This window comes from Ascidiella aspersa, chromosome 3 (assembly GCF_963924565.1).
Source record: "Ascidiella aspersa chromosome 3, kaAscAspe10.2, whole genome shotgun sequence".
Taxonomy (NCBI): Eukaryota; Metazoa; Chordata; class Ascidiacea; order Phlebobranchia; family Ascidiidae; genus Ascidiella; species Ascidiella aspersa.
The window spans coordinates 36,910,552-36,925,702 of NC_139449.1; the positions used below are offsets into that span (position 1 = coordinate 36,910,552).

The following is a 15,151-nucleotide window of genomic DNA, read 5'->3' on the forward strand; positions in this document are numbered from 1 at the left end:
CTTGCATTTACTTTCAAGACATATACTAGCAAGAAAAGTAGTCTGGCAAGGCTGCGAAGTTGGACTAGAGACTCTGTAAGACCACCCGAGTCTGACTCTCGAATGCTCAGTATGTAAAACTGATCAGGCTGAACACAGTAAATTGATAGGTTGGCGCATGAGTTATAAGACACCCCTATAATGAGATTGCTTTATATCCAGCCTATGTAGTTAAAAAAATTTAAATACAGGCTGTACTCCTACTCGATAGATTTAACAAATTTAGCATCACACTTACCCTTTTCTGCTAAAGTCAAACTTTTTGTTGTTTAATCAACTTCGCAACCATGCGGATAGGTGCAAATGCTTATTTTAGAATTTGACCCAAAGCCTGACATTTAAGAATTGTTCATTTAATCTAAATGAAAACAGCACAATTAATAACGTGAACAACCGATTCACACACTTTGAGAATTGAAATATTAAACCCTTTTTATATACTAGCAACTAAAACCAAAATTTTAATTAAAACAACCATGAGGACAATTACCTTAATCATAATTTTTAGTATTTGTCGAGAAAAGTTGTTACATTGGTCAAATATTGCTTTAAACAACATTTTAAAGCCATTATCTCACATATAACAATGTGCACTGACAAATCCAGATGTTAATCTAGTTTAATCACAAACAAACAGAAGTCATTATCTGTTAAAATCACATTAATTTATACACCAGTAACATGTGCATCTTATTCCTAATCAAATAGAATATAAAACAACAATGCTAGAAAAAACAAGTATATATACAGAATAATAATAATACTAAACATATTAGTCTAGAGCTCCTTACTGCTTTAAGTACAAATGCAAAGTGAAGGACAAACCATGATTTAGATAACATAAGCTAAACACAAAGTAAACTCCATGAGAGCTAGTTAAACATAGAACACTTCTTGATCTGAAAATAACAGGTAAAAAAGTATGATAATAAAAGTAGCCTCTTGTAACTGTCAAAGGCTAAAAAATAAGATTTTTTGCATAATACAAAAAACTGTAGGAATTAAATTGCATGTACACATATCGGCCACTAAAATAAATGTGAAAGAAAGATAACTATATAATTATAGGCTATGCAAATGTATTAAATATATCAGGGTTTTCCCAAACTGGATGACTGCACATATGGTCCGTGGCGATATGACATAAAATTAAAAAGTTACACATATAGCCTACGTTGTACAGCAGGGGTCGACAACCTACAGCCCGAATGTAATTTATCCGACCCGCAGCCTCTTTGACAAACTAGACATGAGTCCATTTTTTTCTATTTCTCATACTTTTTGACTATTTTAACTATGTAAGTGCGAAAAATGTTCGCGCTTTGCCTTAACGATCCTTATACATCAGGTTTGTTTACGTTATGATGCTGCCTCCTTAAAAGTAACTAAACCCGTTTTTAAGTGCGAAAACATCCGAAGCCTCCCTGATTTACAGTTGTTCCAACATAATTGTTAGTGAATATTTTGTGCGGTCCGCAGAGACCTTTTTCAGTTTGGATTTAGCCCGCGACTAGAAAAAGGTTGTCGACCTATGTTGTACAGTATGTGTACTCTTCCAAAGATAATTAAATTGCCGCAGTTATTCACAACTTATTGATTTCAAAAGCTTTTGCTGTCCAGTATCGTAAATCTTACAAATTTATGATGAATTGATGATTTAAGCAGAGGGAAGCAATCCCATCCGTCCCAATGATGTTGTCAGTTTTGTTAACATATAAAATTTGATTTTATTTATTTTTTGCTTTGTATTGCGGTCCGCCAAAACAAAGATTTACAAATAGTGGTCCGTGGTCCAAAAAAGTTTGGGAAACTCTGATATACATATATATATTTCAATCCTAATCAAAATACTCCATTCAATAAAAAAAGTAATAAAAGTGCATTGCGTCTGAATTCAACAGCAAATCAAATTTAAACATTTTAATGAAATCCAGAACACCATAATTAAAGTACCTACCTCGGGCAGAACAAGCCAAGTTCGCACAAAAATATCTTTTTTTAAAAAGTGTTGAAACTTGGTTGGTAATCTTGATTTTACTCAATTTTTTATTAGAAGAATGATTTGTGTTACATCTCCTAACATAATAGGGAGCACTTTATCAAGTCCTGAAAAAATATTGAATTTTACAACAACATGTTTTATCTCTCTTTTTCATGTTATTGAAAAACTTTACCGTTTAATTAAAAAAAAATATATATTAATGCAAATTTTATTTATAATGATACTGTTTCTCGGCATAAAAGTGAAAAAAAATGTTTCTGAAATTAATAAGGAAATAATTTGTTTGGAGACAGATACTAATGAAACATTGTCTGGAACACCAATTGTAGTAATTCCACTACCTTGCATTTAATTAGTCACTGATATCCACTCATTAGGCCGCAGTCAAACCCTTATCCCCATTCATTGGCATCATGTGTAGCATTGTTGGAAAGGTGAGATTAAGGCCTATCCCAATTTGTTGGTTAAACAGTCAGCAAATGTTTTTATCTTGTAATATTTAGCGAATATTAATATTTTTTCTAATTTTTTTATATTAATAAAATTTAGACCAGTCTTAGTGTGAGGGTAACTTTTTTTGGTGCTGGTCTAGAATCCCACCACAACGGACAGTATTTGGGTTAGGGCGCGGGAGAGCGTTTGGGTAGGCCAAGTATTATTAATAAATAATAAATGTAATAATAGTTGACCAACTCAAATGCTAACCGACACCCTAACCCAGTGGTTCTCAACCTGGGGGTCGCGAAGGGGGTCGCAAAGGGCTGTCTCGGGTGGTCGCCATGAACAATTTCATTAAGGAAATAATCATAAGAATTAGGCAATAGGAACTAACAGTTTAGCAGTTTAGAAGGAGCAAAATAACCGCCGGTCTAACATTTGTCTTTGTGCAGCTTTTGCAGCAGTGATCCTGTCGCGTTTATCACGTCACCATTACACTTTTCAATTAAGGAATCAAGCCTAGCTTCAGTCAAACTATGTCTAATAAAAATGAATGGACGCTCAAACCAGGATTGCCAGAAGGCCCAAAATTTGAACCAAAAACAATAAATTGTCCTAATTTATCTGCTGTGTCCGACGGTGGGATGAAGTAAAACCAAACATTGTGGGATGAAGTAAAACCATGGGCTCACGAGGCCTACAAACTTTGTTTATACAAACTTTAACAACGTTAATTGAAAAATTGTTCGCGCTTCGCGTGATTTTGATGCGTATTTCTGCAATAATTTTCTGCAGTACAAAAGCGTCAACTGTAGTATAGGGCGCTTTAGTTCCAAATTGAAATTAAGGCCAAGTAACAATAAAAGTTGTGCTAGGTTTACAATAGGTTACAGGCAAAGTATTTCTACTTTTCAGCGGTATCACAACATTTTAAATAGCCTTTTTCAAAACATCCACAGAATACCGGTAATAAAATTTTGGTCTTGCCGTTTTGGCGAAGAGAAATAGAATACAGACAGCTTTATTATTGCACTGCTGTTAACGACTAACCGTTTTGTAAATTTGTAAGGAATTTATAGCTGCTCACCAAGAACAGATACCTCCATTGATTACCTTTAGTCTCACACTAGGTTCATGCTAAATATTATTTGACCTAAAATGTCAATCTCTGGCAACCCTGGCTCAAACTGTAACTTTAGCTTGTTGTGCATAGCACATTTTAGCCTAATTTTGATACAATCCTAAACTAGATTTTTTCCCTTTTGATATTTGCCAATTTTAAAATGTGTTTTTTATTTACTCAGGTTTATTTATCATACACTATAATTGGGGGGTCGCGCAAGTTATCGAAAACTTAAAGGGGTTCGCGAGAACAAAAAGGTTGAGTACCACTGCCCTAACCCAAGTATTGTGCGTTAATTGAATAACTGTTTGAACGCTGTGTTAGGATTCTAGACCAGCGTCTTTTTTTCTAAATACTGTAATCTCCCGCCTAAGTCCGCACCCGTTTAAGTCCGCATCCCAGTTAAGTCCGCAAAAAATTCTCCAAAAATCTTTTATCAAAAAAAGTTTATCAAAAAGATTTTTTTTTTCAATTTTTGTAGAGTAAATATCTAATATCGAGGGCTGTTCAGCGATTTGCTTTGCTTTTAAAATCGCCAATAAAGATCGATACGAAAGACTTGCTCGGTGGATGTTATTAACTCCAAGATACAGCATAAATGTTAGCTCAGAAAATCGACCAACAGATGCTCGCACGTGTTTTATTTTACTTTCTTTTGACATCCGATATTTTTCGCAGATCGTTTTCAAATAGCTTCTCTATTTTCCCAACCTCTTGGATAGATTTTTTATATACATCGTAATTTGCAAGACTTCGCTTACTGTAGGATGACCTGGGTCACTCCATTTACTAGCGTAGGACATTAACGTCACGCATTATAGGATTTTTTTTATGGTAACTCTGATTTTAATTTATTACAAATTTGCCGCCTGTTCGCTTCAAAAGTTTCAAATAACCTAAAACAATAATTACAGTAGGCCTATTATATCTTGCTTATTTTAAGCCAGGGTGGTCCAAGGTTGACAACAGCATCGCGGGCCATAATATTCTTTGCGGACATAAAGAGCTACTTGCATGCTAGGGGCGGACAATTGATTTTAGTTTGGTCGGGGCATAAAACGTTTAAAGATGACGTCACAAAGCATCGTCAAATACATATAAGATCCATAAACTTGCTGCTCTCGTCGAACTTGTGCGCAAATAAACTCAGGTGTTTATAAGCGTGGAATGTTTTTTTAACTAGATCAATTTTGCTGAAATTGCATCAGGAAGAGTCAGGGCGTTAGCCATATATAAGCTCCATGAACTTGCTGCTCTCGTCGAACTTGTGCGCAAATAAACTCAGGTGTTTATAAGCGTGGAATGTTTTTTTTAACTAGATCAATTTTGCTGAAATTGCACCAGGAAGAGTCAGGGCGTTAGCCATTAGTCACAGTGAAAACCTGTAAAAACAGTACTTTCCAGAAGCGCGATATATTTTATCGTTTATTCACTTTCAAGTTGCAAAAATTGTCATTTATGTAGGGTCGTATTCCAGTGTTCCCCAACCTTTATTGGATTGAGGCAATCTATAGAAATTATATATAGTTTTTCGGCACCCTTGCTCGTATTTTTTGAGTGATTACCTGTAACGTTACAATAAGCAAGATTGTAACAGCACATTAACTGAGCAACAATGTTGAAAAAAATGTTTAATTATTGGGACACAAATTTTGCCTAGGTTTGGACCACCCTGTTTTAAGCTACGTTTTTGTGATCTGGCGCTTGGTAATTAAACTTTACTCGTCTTTTTAGTATGCGTCTTGACGCAGCGTTGCGTATAACACAGTTAATTAATGTCAAGTTTGGCATAAATCGCTATGCCGTGTTAAAATGTCCACTAGAACAATGGAAATTATAATTTTTAAAGACGTATGAACACGCACTAATTATTATGACTAACAAGAGTTTATTGTGCCAATAAGTAGCCTAGTCTCTTTGTGCTATCCACTGTACTGTGTGTACCCGAAAAATAACTGAAAACGTTAAGTCCGCACCTACCGGGTAAGTCCGCACAAGCCTATAAAATTCAGTTTGCGGACTTAACCGGGAGATTACTGTACTGAACAAATATGTTAATTTTGCCAATTAAATTGTAGGATGAGATAGGGCGAGATTTTGTAGGTTGGTTCGCTAGCTGCCTAGCTCTTACTACTTTTGTGTTGTATGTTTTTTATGAATTTATATGCTTCCATTAAGAAATATAAACTATTCTAGTAGGAGTTAAGTTGTCGTACTTCAACAATCAACGCTCTTTGATTTTGCATTTCATAGAACCAATTTAATTAAAAAATAGGCAAGATACCTAAAAGACTAAATCCCTATTAACCGCTCATTGTTCAAATTGGTTTAAAAACTCTTTTTATAATATTTGTCATTCAGCACACTTCTTTGTCGCTACCTAGCGGCAGGTATTTTGAATTGTATCAAGCAAACCAAACTCCTAACGTTTGTTTTACCCTCCTACATAATCTGTTTGGTTTTACAATTTATCTGTAGAGCGTTAGTTTTAACATATTCTGATCGCTTACCAACTTGTGACTTGGTAATGTCACGCCCACTTGGTTTTTAACGAAACTTTATTTGCTGAAATTAACAATAAAATTTAATATCCGAGTAAAACCAGGACCAGGCATTTTTTAACGTCGCTCTACCAACTGATCTACAAAGGCACAGATGGTAGCGAGTCAAGAACAGCCATAGCACCATTGCATCCTGTACCTTCAGTTTTGCTATGCTTGTAGGCCTACTTAAGGCTAATTAGGCCAAATCACTTCGTTAACAGCTTTCCAAATTAACTCATGTAGTCTACTATAAAATTTATCATTGGTCACTAGTGTATTAGGGAGTGTAGGTTTATTAGGGAGTGTAGACCATGTGTTATTGTTTGGTTCTACGACGAAAAGCAACTTGTCTGTTTCATTAGATGTATCTTTTGATTACTTCAAGCGCAAGTAGTAGCCTACAATTATAATTAAAACACAGAGATCCTTGGGGTTTTCGATTAATATTAAGCCTGGTAGCAATTACTGTTTATGCACAGAAATGTCACCCACTTACTTTCTTCTCAGTAAATACAGATTTATTCTACTTTGCGCACACAAGTAATGCAAAAATTTTATGCACTAGTGATAAATTGCATATATATACAAAATACTAACTTCTAAATAAACAACTTGTATAACAATAGGTATCGACTTTCCTGACAACAAGGAAATACATCACGCTTTTCACAATAAAACTTTAAATCAAACTGCTATCTTCAGAAAATCTAATAAAAATTAAAAACATGTTTTTTTAAGAAATAGTACACATAGATAGGCATTTTACAGGGTCCCGCAAATTTAGCACTTATCTTACATCTCTGCATACAGCAAAAACCAAATGGAAAGATCAATGAAGTTACAAAACTGTACAAAAAGTCTTATAAAAGCAACTTTATTATAAAAGAATTAGAATAGAAAACACAGCTTGAACTTTTTAACAATGTGATTTTGTATGTAAACAGGTATTGCAAGAGTTTAGTGAACAAAAAAAAAATTAAAACAAACAGTTTTGCTTGAAGGTAGTTAACAAGTTTGTAAGGAATGTTATTTTGGTGAACAAGTAGTTATATTTTATTTAACAAACTGGTTTAAAATTGCACACAAACATATTTTTTTGTTAAGTTCGAAAAAAAAACCTTTATAAGGAATGCTTTTAAGGAAGAAAAGTCGTTATAATTTTCAAATAAACGCACAAGCCAAACCTAAATACGTTTATAAAGCTGTTTTTAGGTTATTGGTATTTTTAAGTAAGTATCAAAAGCTTCTTGAGCTGAAGATAAGAGCTTTAGTGACGGGGGTTATACCAGGGAGAATTTGCATCTTTGAAGTCAAACACACTTCCTCTTTCCTCATAACTGTTCAACAGATGAAACCAGGTGGTCTTGTCTTTGCTCAAGAGGTGCTTTTTGCCTGGTACAACAACACGCATACTTAGGACTGCATTATTTTCAGAGTTTAATTAAATGTTTACATGACTAGGAATGTCCGATATTATTCGATACTCGATACCAAGTTGTAGTATCGGTAATCGTCCGATACTTGGGTGATATAGTTGCCGATCCGATACCAAACTGATAGGCGTTAGATATTTTAGAAATTTTTATACAGCGGCTGAACGTTTAAACTTAAAGAAAATAAAGGTTAAGTTTTAAATTTTAATTATTTTAGAATTTCTTAACTATTGTGTGAAACGTAAGTAGGGGCATAACTTCCGGACATATTACACTTAAAACAAGTGGTAAAAGTAAGCTGGAACGGTAAAACAACCTACAGATCTGCCGTGCCGGTAAAACATGTTCTTTTCACCAGGACATGACCCTTTTAAACAAGCCGCCAACTCCCTGATTGTGTTTAAACTAGGATTTCAGTTGCACATATGTGGTTGGCACCGAACGATAACCCAAGGTTTCAAAGGTTACTTGTTTCAGACGTCCCTTTATGATTTGTGACGTCATGTCGAAAATCTTTTATGCGCTTCGGTAAGTTCTAGCGCGCCAAGCACCGAAGCTGTATCAGGCGGGTACCAATACTACCATTTGTTATCGGGTATCGCCTGTTTCGTCACAATAGCTTGCTTGTGTATTTGTGACTAGCATGATGTTAATTATTATAGAGCAGTAATTTTTAAACCCATGGATCGCGATCAAAACAAAAAAAAATGTGTCATTGTTTGATTTGGTTGGGTCGTCGACTGCAGTAGTTCACATGATTAGATTATTTACTGAGGTTGGTTCTGAGCAATATTTTTGCAAAATTTGAGATAACTGAACCATGCGAGGACATGGCTCGAATTGAAATTCTTTTCATGCTATTCTTCACAATGTGTGCACTTTAAACTCACAAAAGTTAAGTGAAAAAAAGGGCCAAAACTATTATACTTAAGCCTAGTATTTGAGGCGTCACGAGAAAAGGTTGAGAAATACTGTTATAGAAAAACTTTAGCTTACCAATAATAATCAGGCCAGATTTTGCCCTTGTAATGGCCACATTAACTTGGTGGGAATCAACGATGAATCCCAGGTAACGGCGCCTCCAGTGGATATTCGGGTTCTCCTCGATCGAATCTTCCGGTTGTGACCTCACAGTGGAAAGTATGACGTAATCCCTTTCGCTTCCTACAAATTAGAAAAATCAATTGTCGGTATGGGAAATTAAGGTTTAAAATTGTAAGGCCTATATAAACACTAGCTGAACTGGTCAAAACGAAAGACCAATGGATTATAAAATTGTTTTTTCGGAATGTACCGACGTTTCAATAACTTATACAGAAAATCTTTATCAAAGCAATGAACTTGCAACTGGGTGAAAAATATTTTAGATATGCATATAAAGAAAAATATAGAAAAAATACAATGGATTTATTAATAAAAAATATTTGCCTTAAAAGAACAAATTTATAATCGATATATTAGAACTAATACCTAATAGTCGTAATAAAGTCTAAATCAGAAAAGTCCTAAACCCCTCAGAATAAGATATAAATGTCCAATACCAGGCCTGTAAACTCTTTTCCACAACCCCCAAACCCACCCCTAAGTACATCACTAACTTCCCTTATCATTTTAAACATAAGACACTTTCTAAACCCACCCATTACCAATACTAATAACCAGGGCTGCGGAGTCGGACTCGGGACTCGGTAAGACCGCGTAAAACTACCCGAGTCCGACGTGTGCATGCGCAGTATCAACTTGTAAAACTGTTAAGGCGGCAAAATATAAGTTGTAAAAGTGTAATAGCAAATGGTAAAATATTTTTCAACCATGTAATGCGGGTGGATCAATTATGACACCAATATGAGTGGATTGCAGAAAATCCACCTTAATTTAGTTGCGTAAATGGGGTAAAATATAAGCTGTAGAGTCACAGCTGGACTCAGGACTCGACACAATCTTACATATGGCCGGAGTCGGACTCGGGACTCGGGTGTATTTTTTTGGCCGGAGTCGGACTCGGGTTGTTTTTAACCGACTCCGCAGTCCTGCCCCAAACAGGGACAAACAACCCAAAAACAGCGGCGCCCTAACGGCGGCGGTCAAACTAGGGCGTCTAAACGTCGACTCCAAAACGCCATATGCTAGACTGACGTCTCCTGATCGTCCCATACCCTCTACCTACAGTTTCAGGCGTTATTTTGGCCATTTAGATCTTATCCAGACGATTTAGATATTATTCTGTGATGGATATTACTGAGTATAGCTTTATTATGTCGTTGATCTTAATACTATGGTATTATAGATTATGATGCTTTAGATATTGTTTCCTTGTGGGCCTTGTTGTGTGTCCCCCAGGAAAAGTGCATTCAATGAAGAGTTAATGAGTAGAAGTTACAGCTTATTATTTTAGTTTTGTTAAAGCTGCGCAAATACCTTGGCTGTTGGTGACCGTTCCAACGTGAACTTCAGCCAACTGCGGTTTCTCCTTCTTTATAATGTTGTTCACCTCGTTACACTGAGCCTTGTAAGGAGAAAGTATCATGATGCGTTCAAGGGGAATCCCCTTGTTGGCATGCAGCCAAAACAGGATTTTGACCTTTTGAAAAAACATTAATCGGTTAGCCCGATGTAGCCACCTAGTGCGCACTAGTTAGCAAACACTGGAGTACTATTAATCATGTTTTTTACAGAAATTTGTTAATTATTCAAAAAGAATTTTATTTTTCGTTGAATTGATAAAAAAGACTTAATCATATTCAGCAGAAATATACAAAAGGTTGATATCACCCGAAGGCATACGTTTATCAAGAGTTATGACTTATCTAAACTTTAGAAATATAGTATAATTTAGATTAAAAGAAAATAGAGAAATCCATTAGAATTTTTCACGGCCAAATTAAGTAAAAAAAATTAACGCAAACGATTGTGATGCAAAACAGGCACGTCTTTAACAATCACAGGTGCTTTTAATATGCAGGAAAGGGCAATAAATCGATTTATGCGTTATTCAATAAAATAACCAAAATTGTAGGTCCGAAAGAGTTATAATAATTTTTGACAACCAAGCTATTGTGACGAAACAGGCCGATATCCGATAACAAATGAGAAGCACTACTTTAACACCTACACTGGCACGTGCTTGCTCTCGGTTGAACTTCGAGTTTTCATCAGCGTTTTCCAGTTTATTTGAGCTTGCATCTTCTTCTGACTCGATGTGGGCGAATATGGCGCTGTTGGGACGTGCGGAACGAGGGTAGTTAACCACCCCTGGTGTTCTACGTTCCCGCTGCAGAACTGACAGGTCTGTTGTAAGATGTCCGTTGTAGAACATTCGCGAAGGAAAGTCACAGATAGTTGGGTTCTGCAAATAAGGGTTAATCTGTTATCCTTGTCAATCACAGCAGTGTTTGAGTAACGTTTTGAGTGCGAATCAAGTTTTTTGCATTTATACACTACTTACTGAATTTGGTTAAACTGTAGAAATGTACATGAGGCACAAAGCACAAATGCTTATGACCTTGACAAACTGATTCCGACTTACCATCCTGTATTGGTTTGTGAGCATTCCAGCGTGTTGCTTCAATCTCTCAAACATAGAAACATCAAGACCGAGCTCCCGCGATCTCTTACATTGGATCACAGGCTGAAGTTGCATGTGGTCGCCGATCAGAACCAACTGGAACATATAACAGAGGTTTATAAAAGGTGTTGGTCGAATGGGTTCGAATAAAGTTGTCTTGACTGTTAAGCAAAATCACTTGCAGAATAATATTTACCAACCCGAATAGTTTTTTTTTAAAATACGCTGAAAGTCGTCGCAGACTAACCAATCTGTTAATCGATGATGCAGGCAAGATTCGGTGAGTCTGCGATGGCTTTCAGTGTACTGTTAATACGTAAGCCATAATCGCCAAAAAGCACTTTCAGAAGGGCTTGATCACAGCTGTTAAACATACAAGTGTGTGTATCTTCCCTTTATAGGTACTATGAGTTTATTCTGCAAACTTTTCTGTTGAATAAGAATAAAATAAGAAGATGAAAGTCTTTGAAAACACACAGATAGACCATTGATTCCTCACCAGTTGTCAATGGGCTGTTCACGAAAGCACTGGGATTTACTTTTATATAAAGCAACAGCTTTTTAAAGTAACCTGGAGTGTTTTCTATTTTCATTCGACAGCACTATTATATTTAAGCTTAGCTAGTATTCTTAAATGTAAGAGTCGTTTTGCAAAATTATTGTTCAGAGTCTGTAAGCTTCATAATGTTTTTGAGCGGTACGTGTGTAAAAAGATTGAAAAAAACTTTTTTTATGCTGGAGCCTTGATTTTCTTAGAACCCTTAAGGTCCTTACGGCTAAACATCTAACGAGGTCGATTACGAATGGATCCGATACTCAAGTCTTTATCAGTAAAATAATTTATAATTACTTATGGCCGAGTGGATTCATATCTTATTCAAATGAAAAAGAATAGTAAAACATACAAGACACTTATGTTATAACATCTTACACATCATTGCCACACTTACAAGTAACTAACAAGGCAAGCTCCTACCTCGATAAGAATTTTGCACCAACTGAAGTAAGGACAACTTCAATTTTAAGGCACCATGTGACCTTTGACCTCAAGCCATAAAACACTTACTTACATTATCAAAACAGAAAGCAGCGTCAGTGTAAGTTAACATCGTCGCCAAATAAAAAAGAGTAACTAACATTGCGAGCTCCTACCACGACAAGATAGTAACACTAACTGCCGTAAAGACACAACTACAATGTCAAGTACTATGTGCTCAGTGACTCTTGACCTCAAGCCATAAAATCCATGCGCAACATTCTTATGTGAACAGAAAGCAGCATCATCAAGGAAAACATCATCGCCAAACACTTACAAGTAACTTACAAGGCGAGCTTCTATCGCAGGGATGGCGAACCTTTTCATCGTGCGGGTCAACAACACGACCTTAATCCTTACAAAATGCTCAAGTGGGTCATATATTTGATTATCCGCTCACTTTATGCAAAGCTCAGCTGCTGCGTCGTTTTAAGTGTTATTGTCGGGGTTGGTAATTTTTGAATGATTTCGGATTCCCACAAATATTAAGAAGCTGAATAGTTAACATATGCTGCAGCATTTTTCATGGTTTACAGGAGTTAAGCAAAAGCTTTTCAGCTTGGTTCAGTATAATGCTATCTAACGAAGAACTGTTTTTTACATTTATCCTTTCATGAAAATGATTGATAACATTTTTGTATTTCCAGAAAGACAATAAGTGGGTCTTTAAAAATCTATGGTGGGTCACTTCGTGACAGTGGTTCGCCATCCCTGTCCTATCGCGACAAGATTTTACACGAACTGCCGTAAAGACACCACTACAATGTCAAGTGCCATGTGCTATGTGACCTTTGATTGCAAAAAGGTTAACAAAGGTCAAACCTGTTCAGGGTTCACGGAAATCGCCGGGGTCAAAGTTTCCGGTTCGCTGCACATGCCCGCCTCATCGATGATGCAATGCGAGAAAGATAACTTCACTAATCGCCGGATCTCCGATTTCGGGTTGGGCTGCAGCAGTTTCACTGAAAACAATTGAGTAAAAAAGTACATCAATACTGGTGTTTAATGGACATATTAAGATTCGAGCAAAGATCTTCAGCTGTTTAATTCTACACTAGTTTCCTTATTACTATATAAGGCTGTGATTCTGTACATTTTCCGATATAAAAATCGAGCACGTGAATACCAGCCTATGAACACCAGCAGATGCGAATAAAATGCATATTTCAAGACGTAAATTAAGAATGGAAAAAACAATTGTCCCGAACTGATTCTTCACTCGCTAAGCAAAGTGAATCGACAGTTGGCAATCCTGTTAATTTCAAATATAAGCAAGATGAGTCGTTCGACTCCTCATTAAGATTTCTACTTTAAGGTCATTTTATCAGAATAGTTAAATTGCAACAAGGCAGAGTGGACCAAAATTATAGCATATCTAAAATAAATTGGCAAATATCTGTTTTAAAAGTCGACTCGACAGCTTGCACAAACACGTTCAAACAAAATAACTGGCGTTTTAGTTTAAAAACTAAAACAAAATTACTAATTATGTCATGATAAAACACCTTTTTAGTAATCAGCTTTTTAAAATAGATTTATGATTGGTAAAGTAAATCTAGATGTGTTAAAAATTACTTGCAGAGTATTTGCCAAACTCTATTTATATTCAACACGGTTAATAAACAATAAAAATCGCCATCAAGTAAATCTGGGTGAAATCAGATAAACACGTAACGCTATATCCAACCGTGCACTGAACTGATGTAAAACTATAGAGGTAAATGTTTTTTTTTTAATTTTGTGTACCTTTTTGTTTTTATAAATTATGTGCGAACTATATATATTTTCTATGTCCGCATACCACACTTACTTGCTGCAGAGGTGCAAGTGCAAATAATGACGTCATTACACGCAAGTTCGATCAGTTTCGCTTGATTGACGATCGACTTATATTCTAAGTATTCCTCGTAGCTCACAGCTGCCTTCTTGTCTTCGAACCTTCAATATATTCATAATATAACAAACATTTAAAGCAGTGCTTTTTTAACTTTTTATTTTTGCTGATTTTAAAATTTCCAACTAAATCGTAGAAAATAATGGTGAAAAGCAGCAGAAAATGTCCCACCATCAAATAATATTAAAATTTTTGATTCGAATACAAGTATTTCTTTAAATAAATAAATTTAGGAATCTTTCTCTTTCAAACAGAAGGAATAAAAAACTTTTTCTTTGCAAAATAAGCAGGATTAAAAAGTATTTTTGTTAAAATCTAAGGATGACAAATCTTTTTCATTTAAATAAAAATACTAAATATTTTCTCTTTAAAACAAGGAAATTAATTCTTTTTGGACTTGAAATTGCAATTAAAAAAAAACAGATAAGAAAATACACCAGGGACTTCAGAATGGCCAACAGAATTAGCAATTATGGCTTTTCATGCAAGCAAGGGCAGGATAGAAAACGTGCGATGAGGTTCGAACTCACGACCTCGGTCATACTAGGACCGTTGCTCTACCAACTGAGCTACACACAGGCTCAGAGGGGAACAAGTCGAGAAACCACCATTGCACCGTTGCCTGCTGCACCCTGTTCGTAAACATAGTCTGTGGTGAGGTTCAAACTCACGGCCTCGGTCATACTAGGGCCGTTGCTCTACCAACTGAGCTACACACAGGCTCAGAGGGGAACAAGTCGAGAAACCACCATTGCACCGTTGCCTGCTGCATCCTGTTCATAAAACTAGCTTGTAGTGGGGTTGAAACTCACGACCTCGGTCATATTGGGACCGTCGGTCTACCAACTAAGCTACACAGGCTCAGAGGGGAACAAGTCGAGAAACCACCATTGCACCGTTGCCTGCTGCACCCTGTTCGTAAACATAGTCTGTGGTGAGGTTCGAACTCACGACCTCGGTCATACTAGGACCGTTGCTCTACCAACTAAGCTACACAGGCTCAGGGGGGAACAAGTTGAGAAACCACCATTGCACCGTTGCCTGCTGCACCCTGTTCGTAAACATAGTCTGTGGTGAG

At 36.2% G+C, this 15,151-nt stretch overlaps 2 protein-coding genes and 1 non-coding gene across 3 annotated transcripts in view; 1 reads left to right on the forward strand and 2 right to left on the reverse strand.

The window, feature by feature from the left end:
• LOC146162803 (uncharacterized) overlaps positions 1–15,151 on the forward strand; it is a 76,342-nt gene that overhangs the window by 6,946 nt on the left and 54,245 nt on the right. The window lies entirely within an intron of this gene.
• The window catches only part of LOC146162804 (3'-5' exoribonuclease HELZ2-like), a 44,290-nt gene continuing 36,292 nt past the window's right edge, over positions 7,154–15,151 (reverse strand). Inside the window, exons 28-29 of the mRNA XM_083383576.1 lie at positions 8,575–8,742; positions 7,154–7,537 (exon numbers count right to left, since the gene is read on the reverse strand). Of these exons, the coding sequence (XP_083239702.1) occupies positions 7,413–7,537; positions 8,575–8,742 (293 nt within the window). The 3' untranslated portion in view covers positions 7,154–7,412. The remainder of the gene's footprint in view (positions 7,538–8,574; positions 8,743–15,151) is intronic.
• Positions 15,000–15,073, reverse strand: Trnat-agu (transfer RNA threonine (anticodon AGU)). The gene has a single exon. It is a non-coding gene; the product is annotated as a tRNA-Thr (tRNA).